This window comes from Thermobia domestica, chromosome 1, assembly GCF_964235325.1.
Source record: "Thermobia domestica chromosome 1, izTheDome1.hap1.1, whole genome shotgun sequence".
NCBI lineage: Eukaryota > Metazoa > Arthropoda > Insecta > Zygentoma > Lepismatidae > Thermobia > Thermobia domestica.
In genome coordinates this window covers 5,387,997-5,407,208 of record NC_137454.1, presented here as the reverse complement: position 1 = coordinate 5,407,208, position 19,212 = coordinate 5,387,997, and the positions used below count along the sequence as shown (strand labels likewise).

Sequence of the window (19,212 nt, the reverse complement as noted above, 5' to 3'; positions counted from 1 at the left end):
ATGAAAGTTTATTTATCCCGAGACACGCCCAGATAACAATGCCCAATAATAAGACCTCATCAATAAATAAATTGAGCTTATAATGCCCTGAGGTTGAACAGGTTTTTGTACTAAATTTTGACAAAGTTTTAACCTCTTGTGTTCAGGAGATAGACCACCCATATAGTGACATACATTAGGGTCCTACACAACAATACGAAATATTTAAATTTGTCAATTTCTAAACCTTAAGACGTGTATCCAGCTACCCCTTCTAACTTTTAAAAGGCACATCGTTGTACCTCTATCCTATGAAAGCGAATGGACCACTGCACGTGCTCATATAACCATACAAGCTAAGAAGACCTCATCAAAGGGAATAACTTCAGTCACAAATCTCCAAAATTTGATTTTTTGCAATTGTTTACCTATATAAAACGAGATGGATACCCAGAACTTACAGAATTATAGAGTGGTCCTAGGCCACCATTCCAAATTATAGATTAGGCAATTTTTAAAATTTAACGGGAATGTCCTTAGTACCCCTGAAACATTAACGGAAGAAAAGGTAACCAAGCCAAAATGTAGAGAGGTTTGTTGTAGATACGTCTGTCGTTAATCCATGGCAAATGTTTACTAACTTAGCTTAGCCTAGAACCTACTAGTATTTATCTATTTTCAAATAAAAATATGAATCATAGGTTTGATGCGCTCTATGTTGTAGATTAGTGAAGGATCCTATTCTAGACCTAAATTTTAATTTCCGTAACCTCCATTAGAATGTCTGTATCACAAAGATTTGTGTTACAGTTTTTCTAGTTTTGTCTCGGACCTAAGTTATGTATATACAATTTCCATCAGCTCAAGAAGAGCGGCTGAGTACAGATGAGTGAATTGGTTTCATTCTTTTATATACCAGGTTCGTTTGGGAGTTCAAAACAAATTTCCTGGGGTTTATATTATATTATATTATATTATATTATATTATATTATATTATATTATATTTATATTATAATATATTATATTATATTATATTATATTATATTATATTATTTTATATTATATTATATTATATTATATTATATTATATTTTAAAAATGAAAATAAAATCTAATGCAATGCTGGAATTTGTTGTTTTATGATTCCGTCATTCAACCAGAAACCCCCTCAATCTCTCAAATTAACTGACTTTCTTGTTTCATATTTCGTAGCGGAATTGGTCCTTCCGTAAGTTTACTTGAAATTTAGACTATTAAAATAATGGTGTAATAAATTATTTTTTCAGGAGACTTTCCTTTCATAGCTGAGCTCAGAGTAGTTATGCCGAATGGTTCATTAGGAGAACATAACTGCGGTGGTTCCATACTAAAAATCAATTGGATTCTAACAGCAGCACACTGTTTTGATAATCCGAATTTACTACAAGTGGTAAGTGCCTTTAACAATAGAATGCATATTATTGGATAGAAGATGGCAAATCTAACATAATTGGTATCCGGTCGTTTAGAGGTTCTGATTGTGACACTGATCACTACCTAGTATTATCGATAATACCAAAGAGATTATCGTTCAATAAAGGTAATATTCAATGTCCGAAAACGGAGAGATTTTATTAAAGTAATTAGAATAGAGGAATATCATATTGAAGTTTCGAATAGATTCTCTGTTTTAGAAGATTCGAAGTGCACTAGTGTTGAGGATACTTGCTTTGAAATTATAGATAAAATTAAAGGTTCAGCAATACAAAAAATTGGGAAATGCGGAAATACGTACGAACTAACCATGGTTCGATCTGGAATGCATTAAACTAACAGAAAAGAGAAAACAGGCAAAACTATACTGGGTACAAAATCCGAACGAAATAGCTACACCAAAATTTCGCAGATGTCAGCTGGGAAACTTCCAAAACTATTATAACAAAGAAACACGATATTTTCAAAGCTAATTGACTCGAATACAATAGCAAAAAATATATATTCGGAACCTGCATAAGGGGATCAGTGGAAAAGAAAGCTGACGGAACAGTTCTCATTGATACGGATAGCATCTTAAATATATGGAAAGATTTCTTTGACGATTTGCTGAATACGCAGACAAGAATTAATGCGTGTTTAGAAAAGGAGATACAGATCTCTGAACCGTATATTCCACAACTCATCCGAATAGAAGTAGAAACCGCTATACAGAAATTAAAGAAACACAAATCTCCGGGTATAGATGACATTCCAACTGAGTTAAATTTAGCTGGAGGCGAAAACTTGTGGGACAAAATACACAAACTGATCCTCCTTATCTGGAACAAGGCAGATTTGCCGCAAGAGTGGAAAGAATTAATCATTTTTCCAATTCACAACAAAGGCGACAAAACTGACTGTAATATTTGTCGAGGTATTGCTCTTCTGTAAACATCCTATAAAATCCTTTCATTTATTCTATTAGCAACATTGACCCCATACGCAATTTATTCGAAATTATCAGTGCGGATTTAGACGAAATAGATCAGGTATCGTCCAAATATTACCATTCGTCAAATACTCGAAAAAAGGTGGGAATACGATACCCCGGTACATCAATTATTTGTTGATTTTAGAAAGGCGTACGACTCGGTTAGGAGAGAAACATTATACAACGTTCTTAAACAACTCGGAATACCGAGGAAGTTAATTAGATTAATTAAGATATGTTTAAATGAATCCCAAATAAAGTCCGGGTAGGAAAATTTTGCCCACGAACTTTGACGTCGAAAATGGCCTAAAACAAGGAGATGCGTTGTCGCCATTATTATTTAACTTTATTCTGGAATACGCTATAAGGAAAATCAAAAATAGCAACCAGGGTCTAGAGTTGAACGGCATTCACGATGTTATGGCATATGGTGATGATGTAAATTTAGTAGGGCATGACAGGAGAACAACAAAACGAAATGTACATGTCTTATTAGACGGTTACAGCGTCATCGGTTTCGAAGTAAATGCAGAGAAAACTAAATACATGGAAGTGCTTCGTGTGCGTAATACGTCAAGTTGTGGATGTAACATGAGCTTGCTTTAATCAATCGTGAAAAGTAAGGCAGGATGTCAACAGGAATTTATCCCTCGGAGTATTTTCATGGTCAAACAGGAAACATCGGGAAATTATTCACAGCTCCCGATTGGGAAAACGACAAAAAACATCAAAATTAGCTCTTACGCAAGAGATATACAGATTATTTTTTTCATTTCTATATCGTCCAAGTACTTTATATTAGTTCCGTCATCTCATCTTCCTGTAGTTTCACTGTAGTTTCCGTCACTGTAGTATCTCACTGTAGTTTCCGTCATCTCATCATTCGTGAATGTGAGAAATTTTATACACTTTATTTTCGTAGTGATTTTGCATAGGATCGCTGATTTCTGTTTTTTTTTTTTTTTGTGAAAGGCTCAGAACTCACCACGAGGAGGAGACTGCTATTCGATTTTCAGTCACAGCTTACAAAACCATCCTACCAACTAAGGTGTGCTAAATTATGATAATTTAGTCAAGGAAGTTCCATTAAATTCAGATTATTTTAAAATCAAATTTTAGCATTTTGAGCCTTGAAACAAAGTTACTGTAATGTAGCTTTCTCTATTTTCTTCTCCGCACACTTTTCCTGCAGATTGTGTTACAAATGTTACACATCTTTCAATTTTCTTGGTATGGCATGGAATGAAAGAGTCAAAATCAAGAGCAAATTTGGCATGCGTAATTGGTGAGACTTCCTCTTGTGAAGCTTTCGGGTACTGAACAAAAAACATCTTACATTTTACCCTTTCCATCAACTCACTGTAGTTTGCGGCTTCAAAATTTACTGAAGATGCTAAAAAAGCTCAAAACAGCGATTGAGACAATGCAGTGGCTATAAAGGTTCCTGGATCTCTTAGCCTGGACTCTCGATGAATCACATGTCCAAACGGGGTAGTACGTTTATCAATCAAGTCCTACTAATGAACTGAAAGTAGTTGCAAAGTACATTATGAAGAATGAAATATAAACTAATTATTTGCTGAACAAAACTATATTTTTTCTTTAAAATTGAACACGTGTTATAGTTTCGCCAACCTACTCTTTTTCTTCATCAGACACTATGTGATGCAGGATAATTGTACACTCGTATATACATACAACAGCTATGTTTTCTTTTCATCTTATGGAAAAAAATAAAGACTTATACCCTTATCTCATTCAACATAAAGAGATATCAGCCAGTGAACTTGGACGTACGGGTAATTTGAAGGTACTTTTAAACCACGAGACATTTGCCAATATTTAATGAATCATCGGTACTGTGATTCAGAGAAATGCGTTCTTCTGTAATACAGCGAATATAGTGTTAGCTATGACAGTAGATAAGATACAACACATACAAGAATTGACGTACAAAGGGCAGAAATCGATATCAGATGGGGAAATCTGTTTGAACGTTAATACAGTTTCAATAAATTTTGATGGCACAGACTACAAAGATAAAGGATTGTAGAAATGTAAACTGTCTCCCTCTGCAGTGTTCGAAAGTTTGACAACTGAAACGTTTATTCATAACAAATCTGCTGATGGGTTTCACTTCTTAAATTTTCCATGTCATGCTCCGTAAGTTGTAGGATATATCAAAGTTCTAACAGAGTCCGTAGGCAAATTGTGCGAATAAGAAAACAGAGATGGCTACATTACAGCAACTTTACTCTCAAGATTGAAAATACTAAAATTTAATTTTAGTATTTGAATTTTAGGCCACGTCCTGGACTAAATCAACTTAATTTGTCGTAACGTAATTAGTAGGATGATTGATATGTTGTGGCTGTAACTGAATTGTAGATTCTTCTTCCTGGTGCGTTCTGGACCGTTTCTCCGAAAAAACACATCAAGAAATGGGCGAACATCTGAAAAACCACTATGAAAATAACGTGTGTAAAATCACTCACATTTAACGAATTATTAACAAACATGATCTCCCACAATTAAACCAAAATATGTAGACGCTATAGAAATGATAAAGTAATATGTATATGTTTTACGCAAAGGTAAATTTTGATATTTTTTCCATTGCTTCCAACTTTTCGGCTGTTCGTGCGAATTGAAAAGAAAGTGTATTTTTTCTTTAAATAGTGTAAATTCGTACGAAATCTTGGCAGTACTGCGATAGGAATTCTAAAATAAATACATAATTGAACTATGATGTCATACGACGTGAGGTAGTCAGTGATATTGTCACTTAGCTTTTTTGCACTTACCAGATAGTAGTATTGATTCCTCATAATACTAGTAAAGCTGAAAAATGTTTATAGGTGGTAATTGTTATCACCGACATTTCTATGTGAGTTGCGAATACTACATTTTTACATGGTTTCAAATATACATAATATAATGAACCATCTTTCAAAAGGAGAGGTAATGAGTTAAATAAAATTTGCATGTCAAACTAACGAAATAGATAATTTTTCAAATAACGTAGATATGTAGAACAAAGTTAGCAATTATAGGAATATTGTTTTACAGGTTGTTGTAGGGGAGTACAACTTAGAAGTTTTTGATGGATCAGAACAAATTTTAAATATTCAAGACGTTAAAATACATCCCGGATATTATCAGTAAGTACGAATGAAGGCATTATTTGAATATTGACTATTAAATAAAGTGGGTATAATCTAATTTTGTCATAACTCAGACTATTTTAGCACAGCTAAACACTAATAAGGTATTATTTTTATAAGAACACCCTTAATTGTTTTTTTTAATCTAGCCAACTTTACAGATTGCGTTATGTAAGATATTTAAATAATTTAAATTCACTTATCCGATTCCTTGAATTTTTTTAGTGGAACGTTGCTATAATTTGGGTTTGTTAAATTTAAATATGTTGTATTGTTCAACTAAGTTTTCTTGTATCAAATTAGTTTTCTTCTGACGTAAGTATTCGACGTGTATTTTTTAGATTGTTCTTGCTACGAACCCATTTGCAGCTACAGCAGTTATAAATTATTGTCACTTAGTCCCATATCATTTTTCACATCTCAACTTCAGAAATAGCAGAAACATTTTGAATGCGTTTAGGATGGAAGTGCTTTAGACGGTATAAAATAGAATTTGAGAATTAATGACTGATAGTTGTTGTATTTCATTTGGGAATTTTCCGCATAAACTTAGGTATTAATGTTATTAAACAAACTATTTTTTTCACTGGTGAAATCAAAATATAAATTTTAATACTAGGATTCACTACTGAAGTGAAGGAAAATAACAATGCATGTATACTGATTGAAATTTATTTGAAATCTCTGAGAAGATACGACTAAACGCATTATTTTATAGTGCATCAAGAAGAGAGAACATAGGAACTGCTAACTTTATGTCTACTTTCAGATACTCTAGAGATCGTAATTTTTACTTCCGGATTGAGTGCTCCATATGATAAAAACAACAGCAAAATCCTCCTTTACAATTGGGGAGTTTGATGTAGTAAGGGAGAAAGCGAGGTTCCGTCCGTTTTGCACAAAACGTTTAAATGGGATTTACTATTCTTGTCTAGCATCACGTCAAAATTTAAACGCAATATCGAAGTTAAATGCTACACGATACATTGTTATATGTAAGAAAATCTTACATTTTAAACATGTTTTTTCTCCTTTATTGTGTCAAATTTTATTTGTTAATTTTCCCGTAAGCACTAACAAAAGAATGATAATCGATTTGGATTCTATGTTGTGTACTTTTAGCAAGCCCCATTCATATATTCATCCTTTCGTTATTAACTTCGCGTTTTAATATATTTGCAAAGTTTATCAATATGTACATCACAACGCAGTATTGTTATATTCATTTATAATTATTCAGATCATTTCATTTGATTTTTATATGTATTTATTTATTTATTTATTTATTTATTTATTAAACAAACTTCCAGATACAGCAGAAGTTTGCCATTCTACTCAATCAAATGTTAACAAAAGAAATAAACAAGACAACAATAAGAATAACAACATAGAACAGTGTCAAAAAAGAGTATGAAAGTAACATTATTCCGTCGAAGCTCGTTTAATTGCTCTACCAAACACTGGGTAGCTGGACGAAATGTCTACATCAGTTGATACTTGATTATAACAGTTTGCATTCTGTAAAAAATAGACCTCTGCAATCTAGGACTTGCAAGATGGAATAGGTGGGTATTTCGGGCGATGCGGGAGGGGACACGTAAGGATAGTTCCTGAAGCAATATTTTCGATTTTAATCTCCATTCACTATTTTATGAAGATATTTCAGGTCAGAGAGAATTCTACGTACTTTCTAAGTGTGGATACCCAGATGTCGCAAGGGTTCCTTCTGAGATAATATTCGAAGTGCAGGAAAACGGAAATGGACAATAGCGATAAGGAAAATAAGATTTGAATTCTAGAGAGATGTACAGGTGCTGACATGGTCCATATGGGAGAGCAGTATTCGATCTTGGGCGCTTTTAGAGTTTTATAAAAAGTTGCTAATGACGAAACAGTACGTAGATGTGTGAATCGATAAAGAAGTCCCAACATGCGCATTGCATTCTTAAGTATTGAGGAGAATTGTGAATAAAATATGACACCAAGATCACAGTAGAATAGAAGGGGTTCATAAGCGTGGGAAAATTTTGGCCGTGGGAACGTTCCCACGGGGCTTAAACCGGTGTAAACCAGTATGTTCCTATGCTAGAATAAAGAAGTATACTCTTGGACGCCTACCAGATGTAAAAAACAAGATAAAAAATGACTTTTTCGTGTTCTTGTCGTGAATTGGCTAATAATTTTAATCCCCAAACCCCCCACCCCTCCTGCGAAGAGCGTAAACGGAACGTATGTGCTTGTGTAGATCATTCTGTAGGCAGCTGTTGCACAGGAAGAAACGTCAAAATTTAAAGATGTCATCGTCAATGAGTTTATTTGATAAGCTTAATAAGGCATCAATGGTACCCTTTACAAAAATGCGAGATTTGGAGATTGGAGTACCATTTCGTATTGTAAACTGTGAGATAACTACAACGGTATATGGTAGGAAGGCATGTGTGACATTTGAAGGAGGCGAAAAAATGATTTTACCTGGACGTTGTACTGAAAAATTGGAAGCAGATAATGGTGCATTATTAACGTATTTACAAAGTGGGAATGTCTGTTTAATAAATAAAGGAATGAATATTAATGTATCTGGACTAACATGCACGATCTTGAATTTACTGAATTGGTTTACTCATCGTAAGTATATGGTATCATGTACAAACAAGATGAAACATGAATTTTCCTCTTCGTCCCCTTCCTCTTCATGCATGCGCAGTCATCTGTATGCATAGTGTCTTTATTCTGTGCTGGGCAGCGACTGGAGTAACATGTCTTTGAGTGCTTGTGCATCAACTATGGACACAAAGAAGGAGTACTTGTTAAATGTTGAGTATGGACTTAATTCAATGAAAACGAAATTAATTTGTATTGGACTGGATAGTGATACATTCGAACCAGTGATTCGTGTTGGCAAAGGACTTGTGTTTGGAGTGGAGTTAAATTTGGCAGAGTGGGAGAAACTTGTACATTTGACCCCATTTGTTACGGACTATTTAAATTCTCAAGTGGAAATTACATTTATAAAATCTCTTGGTCGAAAAAACGAACTGGTGGTGCGAAAACTAATGGATGAAAAATTAGTGATGTTAGAGAAGAAAGGAATACTTCATGCTCCTCGAAACACTGTGTACTTAACTTCAAGTGATTGGCTTTATTTCTTGGAAATATGCTGTGAAAGACAGTAAAGTTTGTAGTGTTGTGCTACGTGAATATTTTTACTTGTGTACAGATACTATTCGTAATCATGTACAATTCCAGTGTCTTACATGCAGAGGACTTGCCGGAATCCATACCTGTGTAGATGAACAGCGTATTACTAATGGTATGAACATCAGTTTTCCAAGTGTCTCTCTTGATAAGAACAGTGATGTGAACATTGATGGTGAACGATTAAAATTGGAAATGAAAGTATTTTGCAAACAAAAACTCATAGATTCAATTATGGCTGATTTATTTGATAGTGTATCGACACAGCCATGGTGGGGAGAAACCGATACACTGCCTTTGGAGGGTATCAATGAAGTGAACGTCTCTTCATAAAGAAGAAAAAAATTGATTTGTTTTTTCATGTATACTAAACAACGTAATATCAAATGTAATAAAAATATATATAGTGAAAGTGAAATGTTTTATTTGTGTGTGTGTGTTTTGTGTTCGTTTCATACACTTCAATATGATAGGATTTTCAATTAGTATACTAATTATTATAAGAAAAAATCCTAACATTTTTTCCTCGTATATTGTAAGTGATACGTATAATAATAATAATAATAATAATAATGAATTCAAATTCTTGAAATGAATGTTAAAATAAAAATTAGAATTTGCAATTATTATTATTATTATTATTATTATTATTATTATTATTATTATTATACAACTTTGTCTTAAGTACGATATGACTTTTTTATTTTTTTAAAAAAAGGAACTAAAATAATTAATATTAAAATTTTAGAAACAAAAGTCCTATCATAATAATATTGAATTCACATACTTGATTTAATTTTCGAAAGAATAACTGATTAAGTATTTGAATTCATTATTATTATGTAGTTATGTGATTACATCATTGAACTAAAAATCAGTTTTAGAATTTTTTAAAAAAAACACTATGAAATTCTTTAATTCAATGATTTAAAAATATGTTTTGTGATATGTGTATTTAATTGCATAATTGATCATAAAACATATTTATTTATTAGGAAACGGAGAAAATAAGAAATAACACATTTGTTGCAAAGAGAAGAAAGAATACATAGTGTTTATTGCTGATGAATCTTTTTACACAATTAAAACGACACTAAGTATAGTACATTTTTAAAAGAACGTTAGATTTTTTTTCATTGTTCAGGTGATGATAACTTCACAACTGGCATATACTGTTCACTGATGCTGTCTATACACAGTTCAATTAATGATATTAACTTTGCAGATGATACTACTGCTGTTGATGATGGTGATGAAACGTAGATAGAAGTAATACTGTACAATGATAATGTCCTTACACACGATCACGATCTTTTACTCTCTGAAATTAAAAAAAAATTGAAAAAGAAACTTAAAATGTATTTTATCTATAATCATGAACAAATAAAACAACAAATGATAATATATACAAACACATTATAATAAAGAAGAAGAAGAAAAAGAAGAAATGGCTACCTGCAATAATATGAAAAAAAGTAGTCAAAACAAACGAAGAAGAAGAATGAAGACATGATTACCTGTAAAAGTAAATACAGCAAGCGACGACAATTTTTTTCTGCAGTTGATGAGAAAGTGTAATGAAATTCATTTAAGGGCTTTCCTTTAGCTTTGAAGCATAGGAAAAGATATGAATAATGCCAACATAGGGACGATTTCACACTTTGAATTTGTTTATTATTAAATATATAAGAAGTGGAATTTCTACGTAGAAATTGAATATGTTGCATTACATATGGAGGAAATCCAAATGTATCGAAGTAGGGGGCACGTCCATCAGTATGAATATATACGGAAATCCAGTGTGTGCCAAGTTTGTTCGAGGGATCTGTATTTATGATGATAGCTGCAGGTAGTGGAACATGTGTTGGTAATTGGTTGGCTGCATATACGCCAACGAAATAATTGTGAAATAAAAAATTTGTTTGCAAAGCATTCAATAAATCTAGTGTAGAGGACATCATGTATAAAATGCAGACATGTGCATATATGATATGATATTTAAATAACGTACCTTTAAAAATCCATAATGATGTTCCTCTGATGATGCACTTCTAAGAGAGATTGGAATTCTCCATACGTAATGCATGAGACAGGAGCTGGTAGAGGCTTCGTAAAATGAACTTCCAGACGAACACAGCCGTGATGTATAAGGTTCCAATGCTGCACAGCGCTGGCTTCTCCATCTTTAGTAATGTCGAAAACAAAGATAGTGTATCCTTGAGGAAAGGTAAGACGAGGAATATTGTTGCCATGATTGGAAAAGTGAATACCTGATCCACAGAATAAGGTATGATATGAGGAAACATAGAGCTTGTTTTTAAAATTTGACTGTAATGGTTTTGAAGGTACAGGTTTTCCATCAATGTATAGAGAGAAGAAATTGATGTCAAAATGTTTGCAATAAAATGGATTTGAAGTTATTGTTCCTGTATAGGCATCATTTTGTGTAAACGCCACTATCACTCGAGTTGGTAATACTCCCATAAATAAATTATCAATTGTATTCGATCGAAGGTCCTTTCGAATGACGAATGACTTCATTTGCACTCTTGTGAGAGGATATTTGGCTGTTGTTAACTGCAGAAGCTTGTTATGTGCTAGTTTTATTGTAGGACTAACATCAATCTTTTTAATATGTAAAGCAGCGTCTAAAATATTCACTTTAGCCTCAACAGACGAATCACTAGCGATGAGACAAAAGTTTGGCTTTGCAGGAATTAACTTGAGACGTAATTCTACTCCTTGGATTAAAAATTTATCTTGATTAAAAATATCACAATGAAGATGTCCAAGCATGTCGAATTTTGCACTTTTTTTGTTAATTCATAACGTTGTTGAAATCCTCTATTGCCACTAGATGTTGCGTCCATATGGCCAACAGTATCTTGAAACCAGAAAGCAGATTGAAGGTGAGTATTTTTAGCAGAATCATCATAATTTAACAGTTTTTCAATGTATGAGCGATATGGATGATTATGAGATGGAAATGAAATCAATTTGTTATTCAAATACACTTCCACTTCACTGAACATAGAATTTAAAAAGTCATTAATAGGAGCCAGAGCTTTATCACTTTCGACAAATGCTGATCCATCAGGCTTAACGATTTGAGCTTCGACGAAAAGAAGAGTATGTGGTAGATCTATGTATTCAACACTTGTCCCTGGGATAACAAACTCTATAGGAGCATTATCAGCTAGTGAACTGATTGGTTGGTATGGACAACATGATTATCCAATATACTGGTTTTCGTTGGTTTTGGAGAAAAAAATATCTAGTTCACTTTTTACACACTCGCAGGATTCATGATGTAAGAAAGCCATGATGGTGATGATTTAATCAAAGATATCGTGTGATAACTTCCTCTTCTTATAAGACGGATTTCTCTTTGTTTTCTGTGTACGTTTCTTCTTGCCCTTCTTCTTCTTGCGCTTGATGATGTGTGATGATGAAGGGTTAAAGATGGAATGATGTGTAATTCTTCTTTTCCTTCCTTGATATCCAGATCCTAGCATATATTTCAGTTTATTTTTTGCTTTGTCTTGCAAGACGGATCTCGCTTCACCTATTCGTTGATGAAAGGATTCGTTAATTGGTTGATTATCGATGATGACATCAGTAATAACGTTTGCTCCAGATTTTAATAATTGCTTTCCTACTGTTTTAGCTCCTTGTTTTACTAGTGGCATGACAGAAGGAAATAATCCTCCAAGGAAACTTCCAATACCATGTCCAACTTGATAAAGGGGTTCAACATAAACGTTTCCAGTTCTAGAAAGAGCTTGTTTTTGATAATATTGTAAATATGGATTATTCATATTTATCGATGTTGACGCACTGGTCGAAAATGTAGTTTAGCGCATACAGTTCCGAAAGTGAATGCCAGTGGAGAGCCTGTACTATCTCTTATATCTATTTTGATGTGTTCAAAATGCATCTTCTCTATAGGCACATAATGTGGAGTATTAAAAATTTCTATAACACTACTTCCGAATGTATGATTCACAGGATTCATATTTATGATACGTAATAATGGTGCTACTGTATCTCCAACAAATACAGATTGAGTTATATCACAATACACATACATTGTAGATGGAAGTCCTAAACGTAAATTTGGAATGCTTTGGCCTTGTTGCGTATCCTTTAAATCAACGCTTGGATCAAACCCCAACATCGCACTAACACTTGGTGATAACGCAACGTCTACATCTATGTCTTTATGAAGACGTCGTATAAAACAGGTATTACTCTCACGAGTATAAGAAATATGTAAATTTGTGAATCTGTTGTATGTATTTATTATCTTTATCATTCTGATATGTCAGTGTAATAACGTACAGGAATAGTTATAAATTTCCATTCATCCCTTTTTGCCGGTTTGTAAAAAAAATTATTATTTTCTTCATTAATATTTAATATTGAATGAGGATAATGAATTTCAACAATAGCCACTTCCCACTTTTCATGGAATTCCATTGTTTGATGAAGTTTCTTAGTGTATGATGTTAAGGTGTTGTCAGGAACATTTTCCATAGAACTATAACTGGGAAGCGTAACATAAAAATCTCCACCAGGTTCCATTGTACTTCTCGATCTTCTTTACGAATTATGCAGGTATCCAGGAATCGAAAGAAGAAGGATATCCTTTCCAATGAACAAGATATTCTTTTCTGCTGCCTTTTCTTCTTGTACATATGATTTTATCTATGTAAAATGTCTTTCATAACATCACAGGTTGTAATTCCTCTCTATAAAATAATCCACCCAGTGGTTCCTTGTTTAAATCTTCAATTTCATAAACAGGTGGATCTCTTGGTATTATCTTCTTCACTTTAAAAATTTCCCAAGTCCAATTTTACATATATCCTTTATCAAATGCACGTTTAGTTTTACTAATTCGTACTGTATCACCAGTCTTAAGATGTTTTGAGAAATTTGGATTCTTCTTCTTCTTTATTTTATTATCATACTGATTATGCCATACTTGTAACAGGTTATTTTGAGAAACATTTGCAGGTGACATCTTTATGCTTGAATGATAACCTTAATTGTATGATTTCACAAGAAGATGTAATACATTTAAATAATTATACGTTTGATACTTTGTAAAATACTTCCACATTTTTTCTTTTAGAGTTATGTTAAAACGTTCTACAATACTAGTTTTTATATCAGAATTTTTAAATGTAATATATTTTATTTTGTTCCTCTAAGTACTTCTGTATTGTTTTATTAGTAAACTCACTTCCTTTATCTGTTCGGAATGTAATTGGTTTTCTGTCTTTGAACACAAGTTTCAATTCTTTTAAGACATCATTTGTACTTTTAGATTTTAATGGCACATCCCATGCATATCGACTGAACACATCTATCACTGTAAGAATATAACGATATCCATCATTAAATTTATGAAGAGATTGAAGATTATTAATATCACTTTCCCACTCATCATCAATGTTATTGACTACATAGAAATCTCTTTTAAAACGACGACGTACAGGTTTGTGTAACGCATATGTTGTTTGTTGCAGTAGCCATCTTCTTATACAATGAATAGGAATTTTCTTCTTTGTAGTTATCCACAATTTTTTAACAGCTGTAAACGATGCAGGATGTGAAGGGTTGTAGTAAATCTTGCTTAACTGTTTGTTTACGGTTTCCACCTTGACCATACTGGACGCTTACAGGTACATTACCTTTTCCTTATAGGAGATACTACTTTTTCCTTTTCTTCTTCTTCTTCTTCTGCTTCTTCTTCGTCGTCTTCTGGAAAAGACTTCAGAGTCATTTTTCCCCTTGACGATGATTCTGTTGGTGATGCTTTAGTTCGTCGTAAAATATATGACAAACGTTTTGGATTTCCAATAAGTTCTTGAGGTGTGTTATTAGAAGATAAATAATTACAAAATTTCTCCCATCCCGGTGGATTTGTGTGTTTCCGGGGTCGCGACACATCAGAAATTAACTGTACAATGTGAAATCCTTCTAGTTTATCACCTCCGATGTAAACAGTGCCTTTATTAACATACGTGATATTATCATCATGTTTCATTCTATGTAGTAGTAATTCAGCTCTTTTACGAAACATTTTGGGTATAGATAATAATATTTCTTCTTCTACTTAAGGCTTCTCTGATTTAGTTGACGTAATTGAAAGTGTCACAGGTTCTTCTTGTTTTCGTGTTAAATGTAAATATTTTTGAAGAACATTGTTATATTGATTCCAGTTTTCTTTATCACTAAGCGATGATAACTGTAAAATATCTTGCATTTCTTGATCCAAATTAGATTAACGTTTCTCCAGGGCTGATGATGATGATCATGCTGGTGTTTGTATACGATTAAGCACTTCAGGTGGAACTAAAATCATCTTCTTTGCGTCTTCCATTGCACTAACGGAATAGTAAACTTGATAATGCACCAGTTAAAATAGGAGCTACTAATGCCGGTAGGAATCCATCCTGCTGTTGCACTAATAAATGCTTCTTCTTTTGGATGTAATTTCCCTTCTTCACAAGATATCGAAGCGTCCTCTTGTATCGCTTTAATCTTGCTTTCTGTCTCTTTATAAGAGGTACATTCCCTTTTAATACATTATAACAACATTCGCAAATACTTCAAATCACTGAAGAGTCTGCATTGGCCAGTATAGCTTTACGTAATTTAGGATTTGCTTTGCTCAGCTTACGAAGAAGATCTCCATGTTTTTCTCTTGGAGACATATTGTCAGAATGAAGAAACACAGTTTAAAACAAACATTATAAACTCATCTTCTTCTATTTCGTTGGAACATAAACGTAATGATAGATATCATCAGGAAAAATATTTGTTTGAAAACGATGCTCATCTGGCGTATCCTGTTTTAAATCAATAAACAAATATCCATATGGTAACTTTGTTGCGTCGTTGAAACTTTCTTGAAGAAATTTTGGATTCTCAGGAGTTAGTTGATAACTCAAATCTTTAATTTGTGATTTATCTCTTCGATTTTTAAATAATACGAGATAAGAACAATTTAAGCTCATATCTCTGCTTCCTTTTCCCTGATGAAATATGTTTTATGTAATAAATAGTACAGTAAGATTTCTATGATGAGAACCCTTTGTAAAGAAATCAACTATATTGCGGTTCACTTCACATATTTGATCATCAGTAATAATAAGATGTGGTCCAGTTTCAGATAAAAAGTCTTTTGTTCGAGGTAATCCTTCAATAATTGTACTTTTGTCAAAATTCCTCTGTATGCATTTTGCCATTCTGCATAGTACCAATAAATATGACGAAACGATGTATTAACCATACGTGATAAATTGGACAGGAATCGTATTACAAAGGAAGTTTTTCCACATTCACTTGGTCCGGCAACAATACATAAAAAGGGATGTTTCCATGTCGTGTTAATGTTAAAGAGTATGATAAATCTTTCTTCATACGTATATTTATAAAGGGCCTTATTACATTTCTCTTCTTCTTTTGTTGGATGTAATGTAGCCATATGGAAGAGTATCATATGAATTTGGTATTCTACGTCGTTTAATATAATTTATCTTATAAATTTTGGTTTCGGGCATGCTGACGATAGTACAGTCTTTCCTACGGCATTTTTTTTCTCATTGGTAATTTTGACTTCAGTGGTACGAGATTCTTCTTCTTCTTCTTCTTCCGCATCATCTTCATTAGCTACTATCATTTTCTTCATTACATCAAAATTTAGGTGTTTTGAAGATTCATAGTTTAATGAAAAGCCCCGTATCTTGCATACTTGAAACTCCTTCTTCGTACTGGGATCAAAAATACGTAATCCATAGTTCTTGGGTCCAGCCGAGAGGTATTCTGAAATACAGGCCTCTTTACCATACTCGAGTACTTTATTTGTTAAATCGCCTAAAAAGTCACCAGTTGGAATTGTAGTTTCACAAGGTTTTTTCGTATAAATGACTGAATCTGTATCAGAATACAATACTCTTTCTTGCAGTTGATCTAAATACTTGTTCAATTCTAATCTTGCTTGAGCTGTTGTATATGACGACGTTTACTCTTGGTAGTGAAACACGACCTTCATCTGTGTATTGGCAATATACATATCATCATTTACTGGAAATATTTGATGAACGTCTATATCATGAGTAGTTTATTTCTCATATAATTCTTTTGGATCATTAATAATGCTTACATGACCCATGTTCTCACGTTGTCCAAATTTTCCCAAAAATGAATTTAGCATTAATTTAGCTAAACTTCTAAGTGCTGGATTATGTTGAATTTTATTTTCATCGAGACGTATTCCTTCCTGTTCATAAAATTGCTGAATGTACTTCTGCTTTAGATAATCTGTTTCACACCATGATGGCCATCCACTAGCTTTCGTTTTTGCTTTCAGGAAGGTGTTTATGTACTCTGCAAATAAGCCGCAACTTTTTGTTTCTTTATCATATTGAATAACATCATATGCCCAAATTTCATGAATATCTATTATTTTGTATCCTTTTTCTAATGCTTTTCTTACTTCATCTGCTACCCATATACCATGTAGAACTCGGTCTTCATCGTTGTGATTACAAGATGACTGGTTTAATTCATCACAAAATGTACGACAAAATGGAAACATCAATTTATCATTTGACTTGTAAGGAAGTACTGCGTGTAAGAGATTTTTTGGAGGTAGGATACTTAGTTTAACTAATCCTTCAACTTCTTCAATGGTGGGAATAAATTAATCTCCAGGCAGATAGATAGTAGGATGCCGAATTGGAAACTTCTTAGTCTTAGAGATAAATGGGTACAACGAAATAACATCTTTATACTCAATGGTTTGTCCTTCAGATTCTTGTGCTTTATGATACAAACGTATGGCATTCACACGTCCTCCATAAAAAGCGTCACAAGGATTTAATGGTGATTTCTTTGTATATGGGTGATTACTAACATACATCTTCATCTCTTCATTTCCTGCGAATTGTTTTTTTTTAATTCACAGACCATATTTCATGCACTTCACAGCCAAACTCTCTTAATTTTTGGATTTTCTTCTTTGTTGCTTCATATCGAAATTCCATGGTATCTGTAGCATTGTAATAAATGGATTTATCTCTGTCGTTAGGGTAACAATAGATACGCCCATGTGTGAAATCGCCTTCATATTCCCACACGTGCATTCTTCCGGTATTGGGATCTGTCCATACACCATCTACTTTCATTGATGCAATTCGTTTTTCCTTACTACGTGCAGCATTGGTAATTTGTATGTTTCTTGTTTTTTCTTCCCAAGCTATCCATTGTACTGCTTCAATTGACTGGACATCTCTCCATCGATACTAGTTCTTTGGTATGATACCAATCGTATTTTCCTTTAAGAAATTTCTACGATACATAAAATTACATGAACTGGCGATTGTAATGCATTCAAGTAAGGGATTTACATTTGTTTCAGATTCAAATGTATTCATAAAGGAAATACATGCTTGACGTAATACTTCAACATCCTGTACATAATATTTGATGAGTTCTTCTTTCATTTTAAAGGTATCGTTTTGATGTTCAGTATACCATTGGAGAAACTTGCGGCTTTCGTCTACTTTCATGGTATCTGCTCCATAATATCTAATGTCTGGAAGTGTACCTTCATATGTTTGGTTCTCACGTCGATTGAAAAAGTGTGGGAAATATCCTTTGCACGATTGAAGACCAAATGCACCACTTAATTTACTTAAGGGCATAGGAAGAAAGCTTAATGTATCAATGAATGTTACGTTCCCTATTTTAAGAGATAGAATTTTCGCTCCATTCATGATTACTTCTGGAGTCCAATTCATCTTCTCAACCATGGCCTTAATGATGAAATGTGCATCATAGCCCTTAGAATTATGGTCTACACATGTTATTAATTTAATGTTTGGACGTCGCTGTTGAAGGTGTTTTAGAAAGTCTACTATTACATTTTCTTCGTCAAATATATTTTCTCGTTTTCCACACACGATACAATTGTTTTTGATGTCATTCCCTTCATAACATCTGTAACATGTATGCTGACTAACCAAGACATTAGGTATATGCTCATATATGTTTGCATCCTCATCTTCTATTTTCGTGTCTTGAGTACATTCAATATCATAAAACACAATCATATCTTTCTTCTCTATGATACTATTTTCATTGGCTTTTTTGATTTTCTTCTTTCATTCACTTTCATGTAACATTATTGATTGGGTGGTACTATAGCATAGCAAATGTTGCAATAAGTTTCTCCACATACTTGAGAACCTTTTTCTTTTACTACCTAAATTTTCAAACACTGGACACAACATTTCACAATGGAACATAAAGGCTTTCCATTTTGATACGGCGCTGACTTGTGATAGTCATAGCATGACTGGCATAAAATTCTCGATTACAATCATTGCAAGTAATATGGCTTTCTCTAAAGTC

At 33.1% G+C, this 19,212-nt stretch overlaps 1 protein-coding gene across 1 annotated transcript in view; it reads left to right on the top strand.

The window, feature by feature from the left end:
• Nucleotides 1–19,212, top strand: part of LOC145665842 (fibrinolytic enzyme, isozyme C-like) — a 110,931-nt gene that overhangs the window by 22,222 nt on the left and 69,497 nt on the right. The window contains exons 3-4 of the mRNA XM_081732960.1: nucleotides 1,266–1,408; nucleotides 5,495–5,586. Coding sequence (XP_081589086.1) covers nucleotides 1,266–1,408; nucleotides 5,495–5,586 — 235 coding nt within the window. The remainder of the gene's footprint in view (nucleotides 1–1,265; nucleotides 1,409–5,494; nucleotides 5,587–19,212) is intronic.